At 43.6% G+C, this 26,188-nt stretch overlaps 1 protein-coding gene across 1 annotated transcript; it reads right to left on the reverse strand.

Moving 5' to 3' along the window:
* Positions 1-545: 545 nt before the first annotated feature.
* On the reverse strand, positions 546-24,365 carry ITIH2 (inter-alpha-trypsin inhibitor heavy chain 2). Its single transcript, XM_032105897.1, has 21 exons — positions 24,154-24,365; positions 22,551-22,625; positions 17,381-17,416; positions 16,486-16,658; positions 15,712-15,816; positions 15,210-15,372; positions 14,599-14,706; positions 13,745-13,873; positions 12,963-13,079; positions 11,733-11,901; positions 9,975-10,100; positions 8,795-8,976; positions 7,808-7,993; positions 6,694-6,833; positions 6,292-6,464; positions 5,335-5,469; positions 4,039-4,152; positions 2,795-2,993; positions 2,194-2,366; positions 1,187-1,298; positions 546-899 (listed from the first exon to the last, which is right to left on the reverse strand). Exons 1-21 carry the CDS (start codon positions 24,235-24,237, stop codon positions 752-754), a joined length of 2,847 nt encoding a protein of 948 aa, XP_031961788.1. The 5' UTR covers positions 24,238-24,365; the 3' UTR covers positions 546-751.
* Positions 24,366-26,188: the final 1,823 nt, after the last annotated feature.

The following is a 26,188-nucleotide window of genomic DNA, read 5'->3' on the forward strand; positions in this document are numbered from 1 at the left end:
AAAGTAAGTGATCTTTTGGGAGCTAAGCCCCCTGGAAAGGAAACATTTAGTACTGATGGTTATTTCTATATAATCTGTATGTTTCCTGCTTTCCTGGGTTTGTATCTGCATGAAGTCCATTCTGATGATGAAATTTTCACCAAAATTGGGCTGGCTGAGACTCATCTACTTAATTTCCTGGCAATATGGCAGCATCAATTTTATTTCAAGAACCCTCCTCACCACTGGTTAATCCATCTTTAAATACTGGAGACTGCTCATGATACCCATTCCAGACCCATGTTCCTTTTCTGTTAAATCTCCTTTGTTTAATGAACATCCTTTTTTTTGCCCAGTCCAACATTGTATGAACTTACATTTTCCCAGCAGTCTGAAAACACAAAGGTGTAAGTATGAAATACATATTAAATCTGGTCATGTGTGTTAAGCACAGCAGGAGCCACAATGCTGTTACACCTCTACTATGAAATGGGTATTAGAAAACAGTAGAAGTTTTTAATGGAGTTTACAGCCCATTAAATCAGATACAGCAAGAGGAAGACACCTCCTCCAACCCAGCATGTCACTTTATTACAGATTTCATTTCTTAGCAGAAAAGGGAGTTTACATGTCTTTGAAACACTGATAAAACAAGGCAAACAGTGGTTGGGGTTGCCTCCAGTCACCCTGGTGTGACAGGCTGACTGCTGCTCAGAGGACTCGTTTGGGCACGAAGGAGCAGATAGGAATTTTTTGTAATAAACTGGAACATTCAGGGTTTCTTCATGAAGCTGTAGAGGTGGGGGACCAGGTAGTCTCTGTAGTGGCCGTCTATGAAGCCTTTGCCGCTGTTGTGCACAAACCAGCACAGCACATCAGTGCCCAGCACACGGTCTGTCCTGTAGTCCTTCTGCACACCCCTGCAGGGAGAGGACACCCAAAGCAGGGTCACAACATGGCAAGAAGACAAGGAGATACTGGGCATCCTGCTCAATATTGGTGCTGCTCTGCCAAAGCAGGGAGATGTGTCTTCCGCCAGCAGGAAGCAGAAATAACCACAAAACACAATTAATTTTACAGTTCTGTGACCTCAGAGGCCTTTCTGTGGAGGTTCCAGTCACGTTTTGAACCTGACAAAATCAGATGCTGAGCAGCTCTAAGAACAGAGCTGATTTAGAAAGAGAGTAATGAAGCACATGATTCCTACCTGGTAACAGTGAACTTGTTGCCCTTCACTTCCATGATGGCTTGTGGTTTCTCTGGAGCTTGCCCAGGTGTTTGGTGGTGGATTGACACTTCTGGTTCAGATGCAAACTGACCTGATCAGGGAGAGGTTTAAAGCTGTTTGTGTGTCCTGACCTTTGAAGTTCCATGTCAGCTGCTGCCAGGCACTTTTGGAAAATCAGAGTAGCTCCAGCAGGCAAACCAATCCTGCATGGATCATGGGGCACTCTGTCTGTCACTAATTGGGAAAACAACCTCTGCTCCTCAAAAGGAGCCCTGCATGTCCAGGACTCAGGAGGTTGATTTTCCCTATGAACTGAGGCCTTGCTCTTGTATTATACCACTGCCAGAAAGGGCTGTCATTTAGGGAAGAGCTGAATTACAGATGTTTGTGCAGAAATCTTCTCAGAAAGGTTTGAGGGGTTTGTTTTGGTCATTTTATTTTCAACCTGCACCAGTTTAGCCAGGCAGTGAAAGCCCTGTTTCTGTGCCACCAAGTCTAGTCAGGTCTGTTTTGAAAACACCCTCCCCATCTGGAATAAGGAATAATCTCCTGGTCCCTGATGTTCCACAGTGTCCTTGGGGCTTCCAGGACATTACAGGAGTTTCCCTATTCTCTTTTTCACTTATTTCCACACCTTTTCCATCAGGACATAGTCACCAACAAATTAACAGCATGAAGATATTCCAGGAGATGTTTAGGCTGGATATTAGGAAAAGGTTCTTCACCCAGGGAGTGGTTGGACACAGCAACAGGCTGCCCAGGGAAATGGTCACAGCACCAAACCAGAGTTAAGGAGCATTTGGAAAATGCTCCCAGGAACATGGGGAGATTATTGGGAGTGTCCTGTGCAGGAGCTGGACTTGTTGTGGGTCCCTTCCAACTCAGGATATTTTACGGGTTTATGAGTCTATAAAATTCATGCAAAGATCTAGCAAAACCCCTTCCTAGTGCCCCACCATTCCAACTGTGCAGCCCCCAGCCCTTACCTATCAGCCCATGGGCTGCAGGAGAGAACTGGTTTTCAGGAGGAATGTAGATTCCCAGGAAATCAACATTCACCGGGTGTTTCTTCCACACGCGGTGCAGCAAAACCATGAAGGACATCTCCTCCCCCACAGTGATGGTAACATTGCTTTCTTTCTTCACAGATATGAGGAGCCTGGCAGAGAGGGACCAAGGGGCAGGGTCAGTTCACCTGCCCTCACAAAAGCTCTCAGCCCCTTGAGATGCTCTCAGGCATCCAGAACAATCCCATGGGGATGGCAGATATGTCAGAGGATCCATTAAAACCCCTGAGCCTTGGGAGAGGTACCCAGAGGTCTGGCAGGACAGTGCCTAACAAACAGATGCTTCCTCCCCATGTTGAGGCAACCAAATTTCCACTAAAAATTTAAGATCTTTCTACAGTGAATGGAGACTCTGGATGTGGTCCTGCTGCCTAAACAGTGCTGTAGTGTCCAGCATGGCTGATAGCTGTTAATCTGCAGGGGAAGCTCTCCTGGATGATGTGAATCACGGCATGGCAGGAACCCTCAGAGTATCTCAAACAGCATTAGGTGGGAACAGGCAAAAAAATTATCAACTCACTGTTTCCGAATGATGTGCCCTGTGTCAGCCCAGGTCAGTGTGATGGCATACGAACCATCTTTCAGTGTTATCGTTTCCGTGGTTATCTCTACTTTCAGGCCTTTCTTTTTGAAATAAAACCCAATTTTGCCAAAGTATGTGTTAAGTTTCTTATTCTTTGCTTTCTTGGCCCCGACGAGCTGCCCATTGACCACAACTCCTGTGAAGAGCAGTGAAGGAAACATTGCCTCAGTCTTGGAGCGCTGCCTGGAGGCTTGGAGTTCTGATCTCAACAGGGAGCACGACATCATCAACAGAAACAGGAACCCTTCTGACCCCCTGTTTTTCTCATTTTTTCAGCCAAGAGAAGAGAATAATTTATTAAATTGCCTCCTGATGCTGCTGTTCAATGCCTTAGCACAATAATCTGGTGGGAATTGCTGTTAGATCTTGCTGGGAGTAGGAGCAAAACCCCTTCAGGTGTAGTGTAAGGGATGCATAGGACAAGATGAAATGGCCTCAGGTTGTGCCATGGGAGGTTTAGATTGGATATTAGAGAAAAATTCTTCACTGAAAGGGTGGTCATTGGAAGAGGCTGCCCAGGGAAATGCTGGAGTCACCATCCCTGAAGATGTTCAAAAAACTTGTGCATGTGACACTTGGGGACATGGTTTTGTGGTGGGGTTGGGAGTGCTGGGTTAAAATTTGGACTTGATAATCTTTATGGTCTTTGCCAACCTCAACTGCTCTGTTATTCCATGATCTTGGCTCCTTTCCCAGTGTTTGGCCATCCTCACAGTGAAAGGATTTTTCCCAGCAGCTCTCTCCTACTCTGAGTTTCACCTGTTGCACCTTGTTTCTGTAGGCTCTTATCCCTTAGCAGTGCACCTTGGAGATGTGTGAGGTTTCACCTTCACCTTCTGATTATGTGATTGAGAACAGCAGCAAGATCCACCATGGATCCACCATGGATCCACCATTTCTTTTCTTAAGCTTGACCAAACCCAGATGTTTCAGCCCCTCCCTCTCTGTCCTCTGTTCCAGCCCCAAAATCATCTTGATGGCTACCACTGAATTCAGTCCAGCCCAAACTGGACATGATACTCCAGATGTGGAGGGAAATAACTACTTCCCTCAGCCTGCTGGCCACACTCCTGCCAGCACACAGTCCCCCCTGTAGGCAATTCCCCTCCTCCCTCTGAACACCTTTCAGACCTGAGAGAAGAAATTTGTGCTGTAAAATAAACCGAGTTTTACTCCCTTACCAGTGCCAGGATCAGAAATCAAGTTCAGGATCTTCCCAGGCTCTGCGTTGATATTGAAGCAGATGTTCCTTTGGCTCTTGGGCAGGTGTATGATGAAATGTGGGTCATTGTCCACTGAAAAAGAAAAAAAAACAAGTGTGAGAGGTAGATCAGCACTAGAGGGGAGGGTCACAAAGTCTTTTCAAAAAGATTTTGAATCACTTTTTGGGACTCCTCATAGTAGAATGAGGGCTCTTTCCACCCTAAGGTAGCTAAGAAAGTTCTCAGATGCTCCTCGCAAAAGCCCCTCTGACACCACCTCCTCATACAGTTCCCTGGTTTAAGGGAAGGATGTGACATTCCTGGCTTGAGGGGAGCTGCCAAATGCAGTGGACCAAACTGATGCCAGGTAAAGACACATCCTGCCCACTAATCCTACTGAGGAATACAATCCAGGACTTGTTCTCACAGTATATTTAACACCCTGGCAGGATTGGGCCCCTCTGAAAGTCATATGTTCTTTAAAATTTGCCTCAAATGAGACAAAACACCTGCACCCATCACTGAAGGCAGCTGCTTCCAGTCTTGTCTTGCAGTGCAAAACTCTGCCCAGCTCCTGCTGGGTTGGTGGTGGCTGACATTTCCCTGTGCTGAGAAGGAGTTTGGGCGCTCTTTGTGTGATCACTACATAAATACACTAATCGCACACAGAGTTATTGTAGTAACACCGTGTTTATGGGCAGTGATTCTCACAGCTGGCTTGCTCAAATAGGCACTGAACTGTGGCAGAGGCCCAAGAATTAACAGGATCCATCAGTCACAAGTGCACTCAGAGATTTTTATCTACCGCAGAACATTTATCTGCCATTTACTACAGCAGTAACTCTACAAGAGCTTTCATCTGTCATTTACAGTGGAGGTAACTCTGCTACTGCAGAGAAGCTGAAGTTAAGCTCAGCAAAGAGCCCCAGCCTCAGGAAAGCACACAGCAGCTCATGGGGTCACTTAGATACTTCAGATTCTATTAGGATCCAAATAGTTTTATCCTTGTAGCTTACAGCATATTTTTACAGGTTCATCTATTCAAGGCCAAAAATGCTCCATAATTTATAAAGAAAAAGCTTAGGCTGGAAGGGACCTTAAAGACCATATTGATCCAACCCCCCTGCCAGGGGCAGGGACACCTTCCACTAGACCAGGTTGCTCAAATGCCCATCCAGCCAGGCCTGGAACACTTCTAGGGATGGTAGTGAGTCATTGGGCAAGGAGTCTTGATGTGTCTGGTGTTCCTTTGCAGAGAAATGCTGTAGGTTTTACCTCTGTTGATGCTCAGGGAGGACACAGGTGGGCTCCTATGCTCAGGCATGAAGCTGACTGGCACAGCTGTGACATTGGCCCAGCCTGGGATCCCTCTGTTGTTATTGGGTGCATTTGGAGTTAATCCCAGAGTACCTGTTAGATGACACTCACAGTTAGGGTTCTGTAAGTGCTGACATATCCAATAGTGTAATTTTTAGACTGCTGCAGTAGATCAAAGCCTGATGTTGTTGTACTAATGTAAAGCAGGTGCAACACCATTTACAACAGGTTTGTGTAATGACATAAGGTTGGATTCTCTCCAGTGTCTTCACCAGTAAAATATGACTTGGCAGGGAAGATAGCTCACCATAACTTATTGGTGAAAATATGGAGCCTGGCTTTTTATCTCTCATGCATGAGGGCAGTCCCCACTTTTGCAAAGCCTCCAATGTAAGGGCTGAAATGTTTTGCCAAGTAAAAACCTGAATTTTAAAAATTCAGCTTATGGTAAAAGCTTTGCTGACTTTGGTCCTGAGTTTGAGGTACATGAGAAAAGGCAGGACTCTTCCTGCATGCTCTGGGATGACCCACATGAATAAAGGCTGCAAAGAAGTGCAAGTATTTAATACAACAACTGTGATCATGTTCCTTTGTACTAGAGCTCTCTGTGCCTTTGCCATGATGGAGACAGGAGAAAAGAACTTGTCCTCTCTCTCCCACTCAGTTCATAAAGCAACATGATCTTAAACAATCCATGAAACTTGGTTTGTTTTAATATGCTGGGCTGACATTCACGTCTGCTGACCCTGCTCTGAAGAGGAGTAAGAGGAAACAGGAGTTGGGGGACAGCAGCAGGACAGAAGATTGCACAGGTCAAATCTCTGTCAGCATCCTCTTTCTTGTGTCCCTAATTCAGACCAGAGACTGCTTTCACACAAGATGAGAGACACAGTATGGTCAGAGTGAGACACTGACCTGGGCAGCAGCCCTTCCTGGGGTCTTTGGGCTGGTCTGCCAGCATTATCTCATCCTTTTCGGCGTTCTCTATCAGCATGGCTGTGAAGGGGGTGACGATGTGATGGTCCAGAGACATCTGCAGGATGGATTTGGTGATGTTCCTCTTCAAAGCTGCAGTGGGGGCTGCGTTTCTGTGTAGAAACAGAAGCAGAACTCCTGGTTAGCAGCTGTACAGGGCAGTTGCCATGGCAATTCCACCATGGAGGGGTCACAGAGCCAAGTGGTGTTGCAAGAAGGAAAGGCTGAAGGGATTAATCCTGAACTGCTCCATGGCTCTCACTCAGGCTCCATAGGGCAAATCTCCATCATTTCATTCCCTCAGCCCCACAGCCAGGACTGTTTGAGCACATTTCTCCCCACCTCTCTGCCATCATCTGGTTGACAGTCAGATAGGCCCACAGCTTCCTGGTGAAGTCAGGATCTGCGTATTTGTCCTTCTTCATGAATCCATCCAGCTCTTCAACATCTCTCAGGGTTTCCATGACGAGCTCTGCATTTGCCTGTGGAGTCAGAGAGAGAGAAAGATAAGGGAGGGGAGTCAGGAGAACGGGGTGCTTTGAATTCACCTCTTGTTTGGGATTATGGACCCACTCTGGCTCTGCTATTAGGCACTTCTAGATCAGAAAGTCCCAGCAGCATTGGCCTGACTGCCATGGAGAGGGAAGATGTAGCAGGAGTGTCCTCTGTTAAAGACACTTCTGTGACAGTGGCTTAAAGCAGCTCAAGGAGCTGTTAACAGTAGCCCAAGAGGTGCTGCCACATGCCAAAAGAAGATGCTCTTGACAGAGCTCTGTAATGCTCCCCTCAGGCTTTTTCACATCCAAATCCACTGAAGAACAAAAACCAAATTCTACTTTCTACCACAGACCCTTGGACTGCACTGTGTTTTGGCAGGAAATAATACTGAAAATGTTTGATTTTTTTCCAGCAACTAGCAAATGATAACTCCTAAGCCCTCTAAGAGTGCAGATAATTCCATTCCTCCTCAGAAAGAAAGATCTGGATGTAATATTCCCATCCCACTCCACCTGGAAGAGCAGCCCTGAAAAGTCTCATCACACAAACAAGGGCAGTGCTAAGACTTGACATGCCATAGATCCACCAGCTTGAACTCCCTGACAGTAGGAAGTTCAGACATCAAAGGAGTTACCTTAGGGGATCACTCCTGCATCTCCACAAAGCATGAAGGAAAATCCATGGTTTTGTCTCCATTGAATCTTTTTAGTATATTGATTAGAAGGAAGTTCATCTGGCAGGCTGCAGGGTGTAGGGAGTGACTATTCCTGGCTGTGCTTGAAGCTATTGTGAAACCCTATTGGAAAAATCTCCCAATGAGTTTTCCCATGTTCCCACCCATAACCCAAGCAGACAACACACTCTGCTGGCATTAACCTTCAGCAGGGAGACTGTACACAGGAGGGAATGGACCAGCCCAAATCCCTGGAGCAGGTATCCCAGGGACACCTTCACTTACTGCAGTTGCTGTGACGATGCTTTCTAAGTGCTGCAGGTTTTCTGTGTCAACCTTCCCAGCCACTACTATCTCCGAGCCACCAAAGTAGTTGTGGAAGCTGCTCTGGGTGACATCTGACACTGACTCCTGGGGGTAGTTGAACTGAATCTTCTTCAGGAGCGGGGTGGAGACCTGGTTGTAGAAATTCTGAGAGGGAAGGAGACAGAGAAGTGAGTTTGTTGTACATGAAGTGACCCTCCCGCACGTGCCACTCTTACTGAAAGGACAGAGGGTGACAAAACCTGGAGCCCTCATGAGCAAGGGGGAATTTCCTCATCTCACAGAATGCAGACTTCTTCATACTTGGACCTTAGCACACTTTTAAGGGGGTACAGCAAGAATATCTGGTCCAAGTCTTGTGAAAGTTAAAGGATGGTCAGAAATCCATGGGCTGTGCTCTTCCTAGACCTAAAAGTCTTGAGCACAGTGTGGCCTCAATCCATTATCAAGTTGGTCAGCTCTGGGCTGCTGTGTAAGACACCCAGATACTTCCCACTTAATTCCTGTACAGATGGTGAAATCAGGGAATAGTAACAGTATAAGGATGTCAGAGTTTGATCAGCAGCAATTCCTGTTCACAGATTTGGAGCCAGAGCTAGAGTTGAAATTTTTCTTACATTGGCTAAGTCTGGATTATCATTTAGCATTTGTATCTAGGCTTTTTGTTAGTGAGGAAATGGCCTAAAGTAACATCCAGGCCTTAATTTTAATTCAGAAAATCTTTTTGTATACTTAAGGCTGTTTTATAGAATATTATTCCTACTCAGGGAAGTAAAGTATGTGTTATAGATATTATTAAAACTGTAACTAGGACCACTTAAGCTGAAATGTGATTGATATCTTGCAGGATTCTCAGAGGAAATGGTGGGTTTTGAGACCCTCTTGCTAGTGGAGTTACAGCTGTGAACAGAACAGGAGAGTTTCAGAGGGAATGAGGCAGAAACTCACCTTCATTTGGAGAGAAGTCTCCTGATTTCCAAAAATCCTCTGGGCCATGCCACGGTTGTCAGTTGCGATTCTCTGCAGGAAATCGTAATCTACATCAAACCCAATCCCGAGGCAGAAGAGAGAGAATTCATCCTTTATGCTCTGCTTCACGTTCTTCTGGATTGTTGTCAGCTTCAGCTCACCTTGGAGACACAGAAAGGGTGACACTCACCTGAGCAACAGAAAAGTCTCCATGGAGGTGAGCACATTCCTGCTCTCCCTGTGTCTCTGGTTCTCTCTGGATATTAGGGAAATCTAGACGGCAAGCTCAATGCCAAATTTCCATTGCCTACAGCAACATTTGAGCTTCTTCTGGATAGAGATTAACTTGTTTTCACTGAAGACAATTCTTTTGGATGCTTTTTTTTGGTGTCTGATGCATTTTCTTTGTATATCCAGGGCTCTTAACTTTCTTGGGGATTTGTAATTCTAGCGCATCTAGAGTTCTCCCAGAATTAGTGATTCAAGATCTCTGCAGATTAAGATACCTCCATGAAGATTTTATTTATACTTTGTCATACTTAAGATGTTCTCTGTCATCATTCAGACTGGGTTTTTTTTCAGGCTTATTTTTAATGGCAGACTTTTTGAAGCGGACATCTTCAAGTCAGCAATTGCTTTGACCTCTACCAAATCCAATCCAAATTAATTTGCTTTCCACTCTTTTTTCCTGATTTTGATGTTATGTCTGTGACTGCATAGATCTGTGCAGGCTAAGGTCATGGGAAGAAGAAATTTTTGTAGAAGTGTAGAATCATAGACTCATAGAATGGTTTGTGTTGAAAGGAACTTTAAAGATCATCCAGTTCCAATCCCCCTGACCTGGGAAGGGGCAATTTCCACTAGACCAGCTTGCACAAAAGCCCAATTTCTCTAAGGCTGTTTTGATTACCTGTCCTACACGACTTGTGCACCTCTGTAAATTGCAAGAAATTCATAACCTGCATAACAAGCTGCTCATCTTTTGAAAGCTTCTGTGCAAAGCCCCATGGCACTTCTAGCACTTGCCAAAAGGGCAGCACAAAGAATCAGAAGAAAGATGAATGGATTTTTTCTTTAACTTCCTGCCAAATTATCTACTTGTTGCCTTTCTCAGGCTTACCCCACCAGCCTTTCTTCTCACCCAAATCAGGATCCTTACCTACTGTCGGGTCTCCATCAGACACCAATACAATCATGGAGACTGAGTTAGGGTCCAACATGCCTAAACTTTTGGCTTCATTCAGGATGAAAGTGGCCCGGAGAAGAGCTTCATTGATATTTGTGCCTGTCAAAGACACAATGAAGAAAACAAGTTTGATTCTTGTTGAATCCAGATCAGTTCTAAGATTCTAGTGGAGTTAACACTGACAAGAGCTGAGATCAAGGCAGCAAAACCCCTCCTCTTTGATGTTTAGGTACACCCTTCTGCACTCTGGTTCCCTTTTTCACCCCAAGCTGTCATCCTCATGAGGCTCCTCCATTGCCCCTCACTAATTCCAGTGTGACCATCTGTGGTGTTGGGAATTATTTGCTGTGGGGAGAATTACTGGGTTTGCAGGCAGGTGATTGAATGAGAGCACGGAAAAACTTCGTTTTCTGGCTATCAGTCCACTCCTTGAACAAGAAGAGGTGTATGTTTGCTGAGCTTATCTAAGGTTTGATTTGTGGCATAGAAGGGGCAGAGTAAGAAATCAGTATGAGAGGAACAGAAATCTGAAGGCTGAGCAGTCAGAAAATAGGTATTTTCTTTGTCAAGAAAGAAAAAATCAGCAGCTTCAGAGACAAGATAGTAAAACGCTGCACTGAAACTGGCTTTGCTGGATGATAGCTGGTCTCTAAGCTTATCTGTCAATTCTTTTGGGGTAACAAAGTCAGGCACTCATATATCCAGCATGGTTTCCTATTCCCAGCCCACTGATGATTTTGGACAAATCTATAGTTTCATGTTCATTCTAGTGAGAACTTCTGGAAATGAAGGTGCCACAGCACTAGAAGGCTCTGATGTTAGGGAGAGCCTCTCCACGCTATTGATGTACAAATAACTGAATAACCAAACCAGAACTGCACTTCAGAGAGAGTGCCAGATTAAAATCATCATAAGCCTCTTCCAAAGACCTGTACAGCTAAAAAGGGCATCTGTCCTTGTTTATCAGGCAGAGAATGAAGGCACAAAAAAGATAAACAGTTTGTCCACATGGAATTTAGTAGCTCATAGAATCAACAAACCGTTAAGGTTGGAAATGCCCTCTAAGATCATCGAGTCCAACCATTAACCCAGCCCACCACCAAGCCATGTCCTTCAGCTGTTCTTCACAGGACTTGTGCTCCAGACCCTTTCCAGGCTCTGTTGCCCTTCTCTAGATTCACTCAAGCACCTCAATGCCTTTCTTGTCGAAAGGGGCCCAAAACTGAACACAGGACTCACTCAAGGTGCTGCCTCATCAGTGCCCAGCACAGTGGGAGGGTCACTGTCCTGGTCCTGCTGGCCACACAAGTGCTGATACAAGCCAGGACACCACTGACTTTCCTGGCCACCTGGGCACACTGCGGGCTCGTATTCAGCTGGCTGTGAACCAGGGGCAAGTGATTGTGATTCCCTGCTTGGGGAATATTTCATCTGCCTGCTCATCCAGGCCTATGAGATGGACTTGATCTCTCAAGGATATCTGGGATCTCTGAGGCAGGAGGTAAGATAGATTAAAGGCAGCTGTTCTGTGGTCTATGTTCTATCTGCCATAGAAGGAAACGTCCCCTAACACAATAAACTGCAATTCTTGCTCTTCTTTAGGCATGCTTTTTCTATCTTGAGAATCAGACTCCCTTTGCAGGAATACCCTTGACAGTCTGAAGGCTGTCTGAGGTACCCATTCCTGCGATATGGAACTTCTGTTAGCACCTTGCAATCAAAACCTCATACCCCCATTGGGATGGATTGTCTGGATGTACTTCTTAGCATCTTCCACCTGCGATGGGGTGGCTGAGACCAGATTATCTCTCCAGCACCGGACATTGTGGTTAAAGTCGATCAGGGAGAACTGGTCAGCAGCACGCAGCTCACTCAGTATTGCCTTCATGGCCTCGATGGTCTGAGGAGAAATTTAAGAGAAGACAGGTTTATGCCTCCTGCTTATGAAAGCCTCTTCTTAGCTGGTAACCACAGGCAAATTGTCACCTCTGTGGAATAAGCACATGAGCACTGAAATCCAAATTAGCATCTGCTGTCCAAATCTCTCCTTTTTTGCACTTCTTGCATAATGTCGAACATTTCACCAAAGAAACACAAAAAACTGCAGTTAGGAAGAGTAAAATCAGAAGATGTGTGACTTAAACAAGTGACAATTAGCCTGTATCCCAGTTTTGCAACACTGATTTCCCCAAGGAAGCAATCTGCCAAGCCTTACTATTGTGCTCTGAAGGAAATTCAGATATACCTGGATGATCCCCAGCTAATGTTTGTCTAGTCAGTTTTTAAAACCTTTCAGTGACACATGATATGCAATCTCCCAAACTCCTCACCCAGAACTACAGAGTTTTTCCTAATATACAACATAAATCTCTCCTGCTGCAAATCCATCTGATTCCGTCTTATTCTAGTCTGGCTGGGCAGGAATGTCAGTTGATGAGTTTCCCTTTCAGAACAGTTGCTTGCATATTTGGAAGCTGATTATCTTTCTCAGAGCATTTTCTCTTGAAGACTAAAATATCTTAATTTTAGCATTTTTTTACCCCTCTATGGCTTATGTTGTCTAAACAATCTGTAGTGGTCTTCAGAGGGCTGTCAATAATTCATCCATGTTTTGAAAGCAGGGATGGAGTATCGCCACTGAGACTTTCCCAGGATTCAGTATAGAACATTATAGAAAAAGGGGGTCAGAGCCTTTGAAAAATATATTGTGATCTGTCAAATAAAATTTAAATTTAGAGTTAAAATCTGGTACCACCTCTTCCTTACAATATGGAAGAAGTGTTATAAACAAAGGGTAAAATCATTAAGTCTTTGATTCCAAATATTCTCCAAATTCAGTGGAGTAAAGTGTAAAGAACTGAGCTGGTAATTTTACATGCCAGTGTGCTACAGAATTGCATGGAAAAGCACATGAGGGAAGTTGGCAGGAGGTTCATCTTGCAACAGAGGTAAAACACTTACTTGTTTCATTTTCAGTCCCCACATTGAACCACTGACATCTATAACAAATAAGATGTTTTTGGGCAGTGGATCAAGATTTTCCGGAGCAAAGAAATGAATAAAATACCCATTAAAAATCTGCAAAATAAAATAAAAGAATTGCAGTGAAGTGAGTGATAGAAAAGATTTCAGAAAACTCAAAACAACAACAGAGCAGAAAATTCTTATTTTCTTAATGAGCCAATTATTTTTTCCTTATTGTCTTTTCCTCTTCTTTATTGGCCAATTCCAGCTTTCAGCTCTGCACATCTGTGTAGCCTTACACCATTTTTACTCAATAAAAGCAGAGTCTGGTTCTCACACAACTTCCATGCACTAGCATAGGGAGGAATGAAAAATGCTTTTAAAAAGGACTCTTCTGCCTGTAATAATTCAACCTCATAACTCAGCTTCATGTTAACATAAAAATAGTAATGTTCTGGTTGTCTCCTTGTGATGTATTGGTACAACATCCAATGGCTCCATCCTCTGATTCTACATTAAATCACCAGAGTGCTGCCAGGTATAAAGACATTGGCTTTTGGACATGACAGGAATCTTCTCCTACTATATGTAAGCCCATGTCTTAGTCATAAATTAAATAAATCCATTCTGCCCACTTAAAATCCCTCTGTTCTTTCAATTGGATACAGAGCTCGTCCTCACGCTCATTCCCCTGAAGGATGAAGTTTAGCACAGCCTGCTGAAGGGCAGCAATTCCTGTGTTCCCAGATCTCTGGTCCCAGCTGAGCAGACACACTTACTTCCAGTTCTCCCCCCGTGGTTTCTCTGTTCACATCGTACTGCACCACAAAATTTCCATCCACGGCCGTGGATGAGCACTTGGGGCATTTTCGCTGTTGAGCCATTGTTGGCTTGAAAGAAACATGAGCCTTGAAACGAGGAGAGATCATCAGTCAACCAGGGGTTGTGTGAGAGGGGGATGATTGACACAAAGAGAGTCCACCTCTCCATGAAATACCTGATTTCACTGAACAGTTTTCTGCTTTCACTATTTGTGGAAAACGGACTTCGTCACTTGAGAAGAAAAGCAGCACTAAGGTTTGCCCGGATATGTTGATTCTGTAGTAGCAACTGTGACACAAATCACATGACCCATCTACAGCACCAAATCTTTCAACTGGAGCTGTGCAAACCTTTTCTATTAGGCAATACGTTGGCTTATTTAACATTTTCCTAGTTGAAACTATCCATAATTTTATCAACATTTCTAATAGGTTTCTAATTGACTTTTTTTCCCCCAAACAAAAGATTGGAATTTGTCTGTAGATTGAGTAGTAGGAAACATTTTCATTAGTCATGCGATTGATCATGCAGACTTTATGGCATTTTTTTTCTGTATTAACTGGATAACTTGAAATTTCCTGAGAAGATAAGGCATAATATAGACACATACTACCTCTGAAATAATTTGCTATATTAGGAATGGGGGTGAATTTGAACATCAAGAAACAATACTGCCTGGCATATTATTTAGGAAATACAGACAGACTTTTGCTGCATTTTTGCATGCTTCCATGTACAAAAAGTGCCAGGACTGCATAGAGTGAGTGTGAAAACTGAAGATTTGTGCTTTTTCCCATCTGTGAGCGGTTACCTTTTTCTCTCCCTTGGAGATGGTGGTGATTCCATCAAAATGATCTCCGAGTGAATTAGGAACATGCACATAGCGAAGTCCCTGTGGCTCAATGATGCGGACATCCACCTAAAGGCAGGAAGGCAGGACATTTAGTGTGGCGAGCTGCCCCATTCCTGGAGGTGTTCAAGGCCAGGTTGGACAGGGCTCGGAGCAACGTGGGATGGTGACGAGCAAATGTGCCCTGTCTCCACTCGTAAACGCAGCTGAGAATCTCCTGAATCATGTCTGACTCACATCAGAACCACTTGGGCAAACAAGCTTTGACATTTCTATACTCTTGTGTAAACTTGACTTGACTGAAGGAAAACAAACAACACTCTCTATTTATTTGGAACAGTGCTTTTCACAAAAACTCCCAACTTCATGAGGTAGCGTCCTGTGAGACCTGATGGTCTCTGGCTGTCCCTCCACAACCATGATTTGTCTTAGAATCCCAGAATGGTTTGGGTTGTAAGCGATCCTAAAGTTTATCCAGTTCCAAGTCCCCTGCCATGGGCAGAGACACCTCCCCAAGAACTGTGGGTGCTTTCTCAGCAAGGATTCACCTACATACCCCAGCTCTGCTTTACCTCCATGTGCTTGGCCAGGCGTCCTGGCTTCACAGAGATGACGTGCTCGTAGGAGCTCAGCTTCCTTCGGATCATTTCGTGGTAGTGAAGCTGGAACTGTATCCTCATTCCTGGGGGCACGTTCACTTCTGTTTGGAAGTTTTCCATATCCAAGGCATTGCTCCTGAAAAGTCAGCTGTGAGGTTATTTTGAGAAAATACAAGGAGAGGAAAAAACTTCTTTGCACTTTGGTCTAGACTGAGGATTTTTCTAAATGTGGCCACATTTTTGATTCTAAATGTGGCCTCTATCAGGGAGCTGCAGTTGTCTGTTAGCACAGGGTGTTTTAGCAAGCTGAAAGCAGAAACACAGTCTAAGTCCATGATAATTAAATATCAGAGCTGCTGCAAGTAAGCATTTTCCATCTCAGGATTTCCCCTCATCTATCTCTTCCTGGGATGGGTCATCCCAGTTCTCCTGTGAGTATGTTCAGTATAAAACCCAAATGCCAAAGTGTTTATACCTGACTATTCCAGCAGCTTTGCCTTTGGCTTTTGCTTGAGCGTACATTTTTCTGGCTTCAGATTTTTCCCGAATATGGCTGGTAAACGTGATACCATTGATATCCCTAGGAGACAGAAGCACAGTCAGTTTGCAAAAGAAACAACTTTACAATTGAGGACTGTTTCGTCAGTTTACATCAGCGCAATCTAAGCTGGTGGGAAATGAAATAACAAGGCTCTTGTTTAACCCCAAAGTAATGGAGTCTGATTTTCACTAGAGCTCTATCTTTTTCCCTACCTGCTTTTTTTTCAAGTAGCCAGAACCACTGTGCTCTGAGAAGGACCTGCTCTCCTCCACCTCCTTCACACTTTCCCCATGCTTTGGGCAGGGAAGGCACTTACTGAAGTCATGGCTGGTTTGGAATATGGATCAGGACATCTCCTGACCAGCAGGTTGGCTGCTGCCTCTCTGAATGGGTACTGAGCCAGGCCAGTTTCTGTTCAGTGAGGGCTCTAATTTGGGTCTCTCTCCCTTGATCTGGCAAGGTGAGGGCTTAGTCTATTTGAGACTTTTGTCCAGTTTTGTTGATACTGACCAACAGCTCAATAATTAGTGGAGAGGAAGACCTGGACAGACAGACTGACTGGTGACATGAGCCTTTTTTCTTTGAGAAAGCCTGCAAAAATTACACCGAACCTGGAAAGTAGTAAGAGCCTTTTGCTTTTACAAATACTTCCTTTCCAGCCCATTGAATGCTTCCAGAGGATGAGGCTGATACCTGACCACTACTTACATGGTAAAGTTGTCAATGAAAGCTCCTTTGGGGACTTGCACGTCAAATACGATGGGCTGAGGCCTCTTTGCATTGTTCACCATCTTGGCTTGGATCATTGTGTTGGCCAACCGAGATGTGATGGTGGATTGAACTTTGTAGCTGTAAAGACCTATCTTGTCATCATCCTCCACCTGCAATTGACAAAATTGCTCTATAAATTCAGGGCACTGCTGGAAAAGATGCCCTAGAGGACAATATCAATCATTTTTATAGACTCAGTGCTACTTTTTAATTGCTGCTCCTTACAGTATGGCAGCTAGAGGGGACATGAGCTCAAGTTCAGGACATCTCCATATTCTACCTGGCAATTGTGGCAGGATATTCATGTGAATAAAGTTCATTATAACTTTTCAGCTGAAAGAGGGTATTTATTAAACTGGAATGTTTTCCTTGCTTTTCACCACACGAGTCCTTGGAATGACTCTATGAGTGCAATCCAGCATGGAAAGCTACACAGTAATCCTGAACATCATATAATGAGGAGGAGAGAGCTCACATTTTCAATAACAGTCCTAAATAGAGGAGACTTGAAGCATTGGTTACTGACCTAGTGTTATAAATGGTTAAACCACAGCCGAGAGAAAACAGTGTTTAAGTGTTTTATTAAGACATTGTCTTTGTCTAATCACTTTTGATGCTTATTTCTTCATATTTACCATACCCTTCTCCCTCCAAGAGCAGATGTATCAACAGTATTGTGCAAACAGCTCTCTGTTTAAAGAAAATAGGTTAATACCCAACCAGCAGTAAAAACAAGGAACTGAACAAACAGAGGGATTGATTTCCAAAAAATGGTTAACTAGAAAATCACTTTGTTCAGTATTATTTACCACAGAGGAAGAAAAATACTCACCAGATCTCCAACGTAGCCCCAGTCAGATGTGCTCCTCTGGAAAAGAAGAAGATGGAGGGGATATTTCAGCAAGGCGAAGAACACTGACTAGCTGTTTCAAGACAGGGATTAGTGTCTTAAAACTATCTTCTAAGATCATGAATCATAGAATCATAGAGAATCACAGAACCATTAAGGCTGGAAAAGACCTCTAAGATCAAGTCCAACCATCAACCCAACACTGCCAGCACTACCACAAAACATCTACATGTTTTCTGAACACTTCCATCAATAGTGATTCCAATACTTCCATGGGAAGCCTGTCTCAATTCTTGACAACCCTTTCAGTGAAGAATTGCTCCCTAATATCCAACCTAAACCTCTCCTGGCACAACTTGAGGCTGTTTTCGCTCATCCTGTCTGTTGTTCTCTGGAAGGAGAGCCTGACCCCCATCTGATTGCCCCCTCCTGTCAGGGAGTTGTGGGGACCCAGAAGATGCCCCCTGAGCCTCCTTTTCCCCAGGCTGGGCCCCCCCAGCTCCCTCAGCTGCTCCTCATCAGACTTGTGTTGTGTTCCAGACCCTTGCTGGGTCTGCCCTTCTCTGGACATGAATGAGAATTGGTTTGAGATCCCAGACTAAGTGTGAATATTCCTTTTGTCTTATTTTATGTATTTCTACATGGGATGTTGAAGCATGTGATCTTCCAGCTGTGCCTCAGAGCCTATCATAAACAGGACAGCTTTCTTCCTCTGTCTTTTTTTTTTTTTAGAAGAAAACATTCTCTTCTAGAAAAACATTCTTCCTGAATGCAAATCATGATGGCAGAAAGTCATCCTCAGACATCCTTTTTTTTAACAGGAAAGTTCTTTTTTTTTCTATGAAAAGTGGAAAAACCTCAAACCCCAGACTTCTTTAGCTCACTTTGTTGTCATTTATATTAGAGAATATTTATTTATGTATTATGTGCAATATCTATGAATTTAAAAATCCATTGTGTAATCGATATTACATTTACATTCTTGTGCCTATGGAAGTTAGTTATGTGTGCATTACTTAGATGAAATTGCTCATTAATGATTGTGGTTTCCCCCCGCCTTATGAATTATTCCATTTGGAAATTTCTATGGCGAGGTGCTGACATCTTGTGGCCATTTGAATAATTCAGTTTAATTCCCTAAAAAATCGCCTTCACGTATGGAATATTTATATTAATCCCCTGAAAGGGAATTTGGCTCACCTAGATGCAATTGTTTAATGGAGAGATCTACGTTCATATTATCATCACAACTATGCCGGTTCAGCTCTCCAGGGTCAAGAGGACCCAAAACCACGGAAGATGACCATGAAAACATCTTTAATCCCATGATGCACACAAAGATTGCTCTGCAGTTGTTAACTTCATTTGAAACTAATTAATATACTGTTCTAGGGAAATCTTGTGCTGTGTAAGAGATGATGATGATGTCACAACAAGTTCATTTTAAAGACATGGTTTTAAGGACCCTTTAAAGGCAGATGGAGACAGTGCAAGATTTTTGCCTGCCTGAGAATAAATGCAGGTTTTTGTTTTCTAGCTCTAAAGACTCTACCTGAACCATTCTGCCTGGGATTTCAAGATCTTGAAGTTCATGGCTCTCTAGAGACCCTCTGCAAAGCTTGATGGACTGATCTTGTCTCAGTCCATCCTGACACCCCACAAACTTTACTGTACAGTGCACTGTACCTCCACACCTGATAAAGAAACAGACCATGAAGAATGATTGTTGGTCCCACACATACCCTTGGCATGGGGAACACCACCAGCTTGAATACAAATTAAAATTAGACCAACATTAACTGAAAGAAATTTAATTTTAGAAAGATGAAGACCAACACCTTAGCACAGAGGGGTTATTTTTTTATGGGGGTACTTTTCTGGTTCTCAGCTTAGGGCTCCTGACCCACTTTAGGAATGGTGGTTAAAGCTTTCAGGATGCCCAGGTTTTCTGCCTGATTGTTCTTGGAAGAAGGGGGAGGCACTGATGGAGACGGAGCTTATCACTGGCACACATAGAGACTTCCATGGATTTGTTAGAAATCAGACATGGGGTGGGCCAGCCATACCCGTGGGAACTCAGGGGTTGACGAGGGCAGCCAACAGGTCAGGAGAACAGAGCTGTACCTTTATTTTCAGGTACCTGAACCCCAGAATCATAGAAACACAGAATCACAGGATGGTTTGGGTTGGAACGGGCCCTAAATATCCTCTAATTCCACTTCCCTTGCAGGGACACTTTCCACTGGATCAGGTTGCTCCAAGCCCCATCCAACCTGGCCTTGAAGATCCTCCATTCAGGTCTGAGTGCTGATGTGATTATTGACAACAGGGACTTCTGTGGCACACGAGGCGCCTGGTGTTTCCAGCATGAGAATTCATGGCTGCTCCTTGCTTTTAAACCACATCCAGACCTGTTGATCACTGCACAAAACAGGATCTTGAGCTGTATCTCATGCATGGCAAATTGCTAATTAGAATGAAGACAACATGTGCCTCAGGAACTGTTTGAAGGACAGATGCTGGGCTCTGTCTTCACATACTGAGATGCATCTTCTCCTGACACCTGGGCAGGCTATGGATATTTAACCCTTCACAGTGTTCAAATCACTGTGCATGGACATTGTGGCTATTTAGTAAAATAAGGAGAGCAGAATCACAGATGTTCTGCATTTGACATAAATTTCTTTTCTACTGGGGCACAAAAAATGTTGAAAAGCAGATACCCAACATGAGAAACTAGATAGAAGATGTGACCTGCAAGTGTCCAAGGCCAGATTGGACAGGGCTTGGAGCAACCTGGTCTACTGGAAGGTGTCCCTGACCATAGCAGGGGGTTGGAATTAGGTGATCTTTCAGGGCCCTTCCAACCTAAACCATTCCATGTTTCTGTGATTCTGTGATCTACCTGGAATGCCCTTCCAGTTCTCTGAGGTGCTGTTCCTTCATAATTCACTTGTTTTCCTGTAATTTCCTAAGCAGTTTTAAACACACTCCAAATCCATTGCAGCCTCTTCACACTCCTTTCAGGGGAGCCTCACTGTGAGATGCAAGAAGAGAAATTTCAGACCTAAGAATTGGTAGAGTTTGTCTTCATAGTGCAGCAGATGAATCCTTGTCTGTTTGGTTACATTTATATGCTGGGAGCTGGGGGAGTCTCCAACCAGCTGATTTAGGAAGAAATTCTTCACTGTGAGGGTGGTGAGGCCCTGGCAAAGGATGTGCAGAGAAGTTGTGGCTGCCCCATTTCTGGAAGTGTTCAAGGCCAGGTCAGGTGGGGCTTGGAGCAACCTGGTCTAGTGGAAGGTGTGGAAGGTGGAACAAGATGGTCTTTAAAGTCCCTTCCAACCAAAATCATTCCATGATTCTATCATTCCACCCTATCTCTTTCCATATGTCCTTCCTGTGCTGCTTCTCTTGGAGGGCAAACCAGGCAGGCAGAACAGTAAGGAAAAAGGTGTGATCTCACCTGCCTCTGGACAGTCAGAGATCAGGACCCAGATCTGGGGATTCTATTGCAGAACATCCCACCTCACAGGGTGCATCACAAGTCTAGACACATTATCTATCTCCAAAACAGAGATAACAGCTGTGCACCACCATATAGAGGTTCACAAGGTCACCTGCATTCCAGCCCATGGAACGATCTGCTGCTGTGGTCACGAGGACCATTCACATACCTGAGGCACAGCATTTTGGGAATTACTCAGGAGCAAAATAGAACACCTTATCTGTACCTAGAAAACCATCCTCTGTATTTAGAGGCAATCAATAGGGCCTGCAAGGAGCTCTGTTGCCTTGTTGCCAATGAACTGGTGAGCTCTTTGCAGAAAAGCATAGTGCTGAAAAAATAATATGGGAAACAATCTTCCTTTAGCAATGAACAGTAAATAACTCTGTGCCTGCGCTGGCCAGGAGCTGCTGTCTCAAGATGATTTGCACAGTTCAGTTTAATCTCATTGGTTATATTTTACTGTGACTCAGCTAATGTAAGAGCAGCTGAGATGTTAGTTCTACTGGTTTGCAAAGATTCATTTCATAGGTAAAGGATGGGAAATAATGTATGGGAATAAAAGCAGTAACTGGTATAATGAAACCAGTGGTAGAATTGCAAATTACTGCATGCATATGTCTGTGGCTGTATGTATCCAGAAATTTTGGGAACAAAGGCAACATAACATATGTGGCACTGATACAGACACGTTGGAAAGAAGTGATGCCCCGAAGAAGTGCAACAATGGGGGGATTTCATTATCATGCTTAGATCATGATTAAATTATTTGAATACTGGACTGGCAAATGTGAGCAGGCTTGATTCATACTCATACTAATATCTGCCATTTTCTTCCACTGTTATGCAGGTTTTAGATATCAATAAGTTCCATCCAAAGCCTTAGGATAAAAAAAAAATCAGGTTTGCCTGTGTGTAATTTGAAAGATGCTGGGAAATCCAACATTACTCAAGAGGATCTTTCATTTTCACGACATTGAACAAGCTCAAGAAAAGCAGCACCAGAGCTTGGTGGAGGACGAGATCCACTCTGATCATAATTTCTTTCATGCAGTGTAATGAAAAATTAACACATTCAAACAACTGATTTCATGAGTATTATCATTAACTGCTACTATGTAAAACACAGAAAAACGCTTGCAATGCTGCTCTAAATGTTTCTGTTTCCCAACCCAACAGACTAAAATAACCTGCAACCCATCAGTGTGCTGGAAACAAATTTTCTTCCCAGGTCTCAGATGCCACCAGCTCATCACTGAGTGTTGCTCTTTGACCAGAGTTAAACATGAATGAATGGACTGAAAGTTTTCAGCCTACACTTGTCAGTGTCTGAAGTCCTTTTCCATTTTCTCATGGAAAAGCCTGACCAGTATCAATGGGACTTTCCCCACACATGAAGTTAGACAAGCATCTCCATTGTTTATCACCCCAGGAGCACAGATGCAGAACAAAGCCTTGTTGTGCTTAAGGGAGAGCAGAGCTTAAGAGGTCCCAACCAGAGATATGGAAGTCTCAATGCCTATAAAGACCAGCTGGGCCCACCTGACTGCACACTCACAACCCTGGACATGGAACAAGATACCTGGAGAGAGCTCCCAGGCATTCTGGCTTCCCTCCTCTTTGAAGCATTTCTGGGTACTGTACCTGGTACCTGCCATTTCTCGCCTTGGAGCTTGAGGGAAATCCATCAATTTCTAGATCAATCAGGTTTTTCACTTCCTAGAGGGGAGAGAAGAAGAAAGAAAGAGTTGCTGCTGCCTTACTGTTTGATTTATAATTTGATTTATTATTGATTAGCACTTTACAGGAGAGTTCTAAAAGGAATTTACCTCCCCTGGATGGGAATGGGGAGCAAAAGCACAAACCATCTCAGCCCAAAATCCCCACACATTCAGTTTCCCTCAGTGGCCAACCAGTTCTATAAACTCCTATAAGATCATGACCTTTACCATCATTTTACAGCCTTTCCCTCTGAAACAAGGAGTAATATTTAACATGAAATGACCACAAAGAGCAAGAGGCAGATGATTATCATCAGGACGGGTCTAGCCATGGAAACTACAGCATTTCAGACACTGATCTCACTCAAACCAGTAAGTTCAGAGAATTTCTGCTCAAACCAGTAGAAATTTTCTCTGGTTTTATACCAATCTACCTGACAACTACATTTTTCCCACTGGCAGCAAAAGAACATCAGGTCTTTTCCAAGGGCAAAGCTGCACTGATTCATTTAGAAGTGTGGGTCACACCACAGCAGTACTCTTAATTAAATTTTGTTATGAGTTTTATTTATGGAAATAAAGAAGTTTAAGTGCATGAGTTCCTTTGCAACTTATGTGATAGCATACATACAAAGGCTTGCATAAAATGAATTTAAATTGTTTAAGCACATTGATGTTAAATTGATAAGGCATCTACAATTAGAAAGAACCACAGGTCTGGAATATTTTTCCTGGGAATTACAAACCTGGTTTTAAAATCTCATTGAGTCAAGAAAATGGCTGTAAAAATAAAGAAAAATAGGATATCCCAGCTCACTGAAGATTTTTATTAGTTCTGCAAAGGAAAAGAAAGCCTCATATCATCCCTGCTGACTTCACAGAAATATTTCAAAACTACAACGTGGAAATGGGTGTAGACACCAAATCTAAGTTCACCTGACCCTGGGGGTTTAAATTTAGATTCAGTTTCAGAGTCAAAGCTATAACTATACTTCTTTTCATCATTGTATTATGCCAAGAAATTAGAGTCTCTTATAAATTATCTCATCCCTCTGCTGAGGAATGTAAAGTCAATAGGATATTCACTCCATATTTGAATTCCTGTTAACAATAACCCAATTCCATGCAAAGATTTTCTGAAGTTCATAGTGTTCCACACAGGAGACTCCATCCACAAAGATGTCTAGGTGCCCTGTTTCTGCTTATTCCATGGAAACAGGGTATAAAATATGCTGAAGATCTGAGTGTAGAAGCCCACTTGAATGTTTAAAGGTTAAAACCACACCAGAAAAGGCAACACTAAAGCCAAAACATGAAACCAGCTTGAAAAGAAAATTGGCATTACTCTCATACTATCCCAACTTCAGTAATATTAAAAAAACAACACTACAAATGACATTATCAGAATATTTACAGTTAAAAGTAGAAGAGAACTCTGAAGCAGTGACCCAGTTCTGCTCCCACTGCAGCTTCTGTGTGGACTTCAGCAAGCAAGGGAGCCCTGGGCCCTGCCTCCAAATACTCACATCTGGGATGTCGTCGATAACAAGATCAAAGCCTCTGACTCCACAAATGAGGAACAAAACCAGGAAGCTGCTCAGATACTTCATTTTCTTCCCACTTGTTTCCTCCTAAGAACAGCCTGCACAGGTACAGACACAAGTTCTTCCCTTCTCTGAGACAAGTTCAAGGAAACAGCCCAGGTTTTTGCAGCATTTTGAGCAAAGTTCTGAAACGCTGACTTTGTTTAGGCCGTAGGTAAATATTTGCCTTGCAACGCAAGTCTGAGCTGTGGTGCCTGAGCAAGGGTTATCCAAATAGTGTCTTCACTCACCCCTGCCCCCAATAACAGCCCTGGCTTGGATAGGGTCACTCCTTGCTTTTGTAGCTTCCCGTGATGTTTGACTAATTTCCTGCTAGGCACAGAGCTTGCAGTATCCAAAAACTTCAAAAGGTCTCAGCAAGAACTCACTCCCAGTTTGTCTGTTTATAGTAAATGAGGTGAAGTTTGGTTCTCAGCATGATGGAGGCAGCAGTGTTGGGCTTCTCCAAGGGCCCTCCCACCCAGCCAACCCACAGGGGCTGGAAGAGACCTTGGGGTTGGATCCTGACCCACACAAATACCCTTTTCTCTGTTCTGCTGGGAAAGGATCATAGCTGCTGGTGGAATAGTTCTAATTTTCCAAAATTAGTCCCATGAGAACATCTGTTGATATTTTCAGATGTACGTTCTATGGATCCTGAGTGCTTTTGAAACAGGTTTTTGGCCTCCCTAGTTCTTTGGGTACTTAAGGTGATGAGATAAAGTAAGACAGCAGAGCAAAAGGGGAGAAGAAGCGAGGAAGACACCTTTTGGCAAAAGTTGCTGGAGTATCCTTTCCACTCTTCCACAAAGAAAGGATTTTTTGAGACATCTGAGCAGCTTCAATGCAAATGACAGAATTACTATGTGAGCTCTGGGACAAAACAGCAGATAAAATTATATATTATATTATATTATATTATATTATATTATGTCATATTAGATTAGATTATATCCCATTACAGTACATTACAGGACATTACATTTTCTTGTATATTATATTGTATTACATGATATTCACTATATAATACTAAAAATACTCTGCTATCTTCCCCTATGTTATGTTTCACTTTGATGTTTCAGTAAAAGATTTCTGTGGCACAAGTCCACTGTTACTCATCCTTTCCCCATCTTTTCCACAGATTGTTTCTCAGTCTGATCCCTGAACTTACATCCAGAAGTTCACAAGGAATGCCAGCCTTTCAGCTCTCTGCCAGGTAAGAGAGGTGAGAAAAGTGATGTGTTTGGAGGAATGGAGTGTACAGGAGGAGAATAGAGAGGATGGGAGCAGGGTTTTTCAATAATCATGGAATCGTTTAGGTTGGAACAGACTTTCAAGGCCATCTAGTCCAACCATTAACCCAGCACTGCCAAGTGGTCCTCAAGTTCCACATCCATGTGTTTTTTGAATACTTCCAGGGAAGGTGATTCCACCACTGCCCTGAGCAGCCTGCTCCAGTGCTTAACACCACTTTTGGTGAAGAAATTTTCCCTAATGTACAACCTAGATCTCCCCTGGTGCAACTGGAGGCCATTTCCTCTCATCCTATTGCTGGTTACCCGGGAGCAGAGATTGACCCTCGCCTGGCTGCACCCTCCTGCCAGGGCTGTAGAGAGTGACAACTTCACCTCTGAGCCTCCTTTTCTCCACGCTGAGCCCCCCCAGCTCCCTTATGGTGCTCCACACCCTTCCCCTGTTCTGTTCCCTTCTCTGGACATGCTCCAGCGCATAAATTTCCTTCTTGTAGTGAGGGGCCCAAAACTGAACGCAGCATTCAAGCTGTGGCCTCACCACTGACAATTCAGGGGGATGGTCACTGCCCTGTCCTTCTGATTCCATTATTTGATACAATCTGGCAGTATTTAAGCTAATGACCTCATAGTTATCTTGGGAAAACCCTGCATAGGTGGGATCACACCTACGGCTTTTCCAGGGCTGCAAGAGCAGCAGAACAGGGCAGCCAGTCTTTGCTGTGTTG

Source organism: Corvus moneduloides, chromosome 4, assembly GCF_009650955.1.
Source record: "Corvus moneduloides isolate bCorMon1 chromosome 4, bCorMon1.pri, whole genome shotgun sequence".
NCBI classification, from domain to species: Eukaryota; Metazoa; Chordata; class Aves; order Passeriformes; family Corvidae; genus Corvus; species Corvus moneduloides.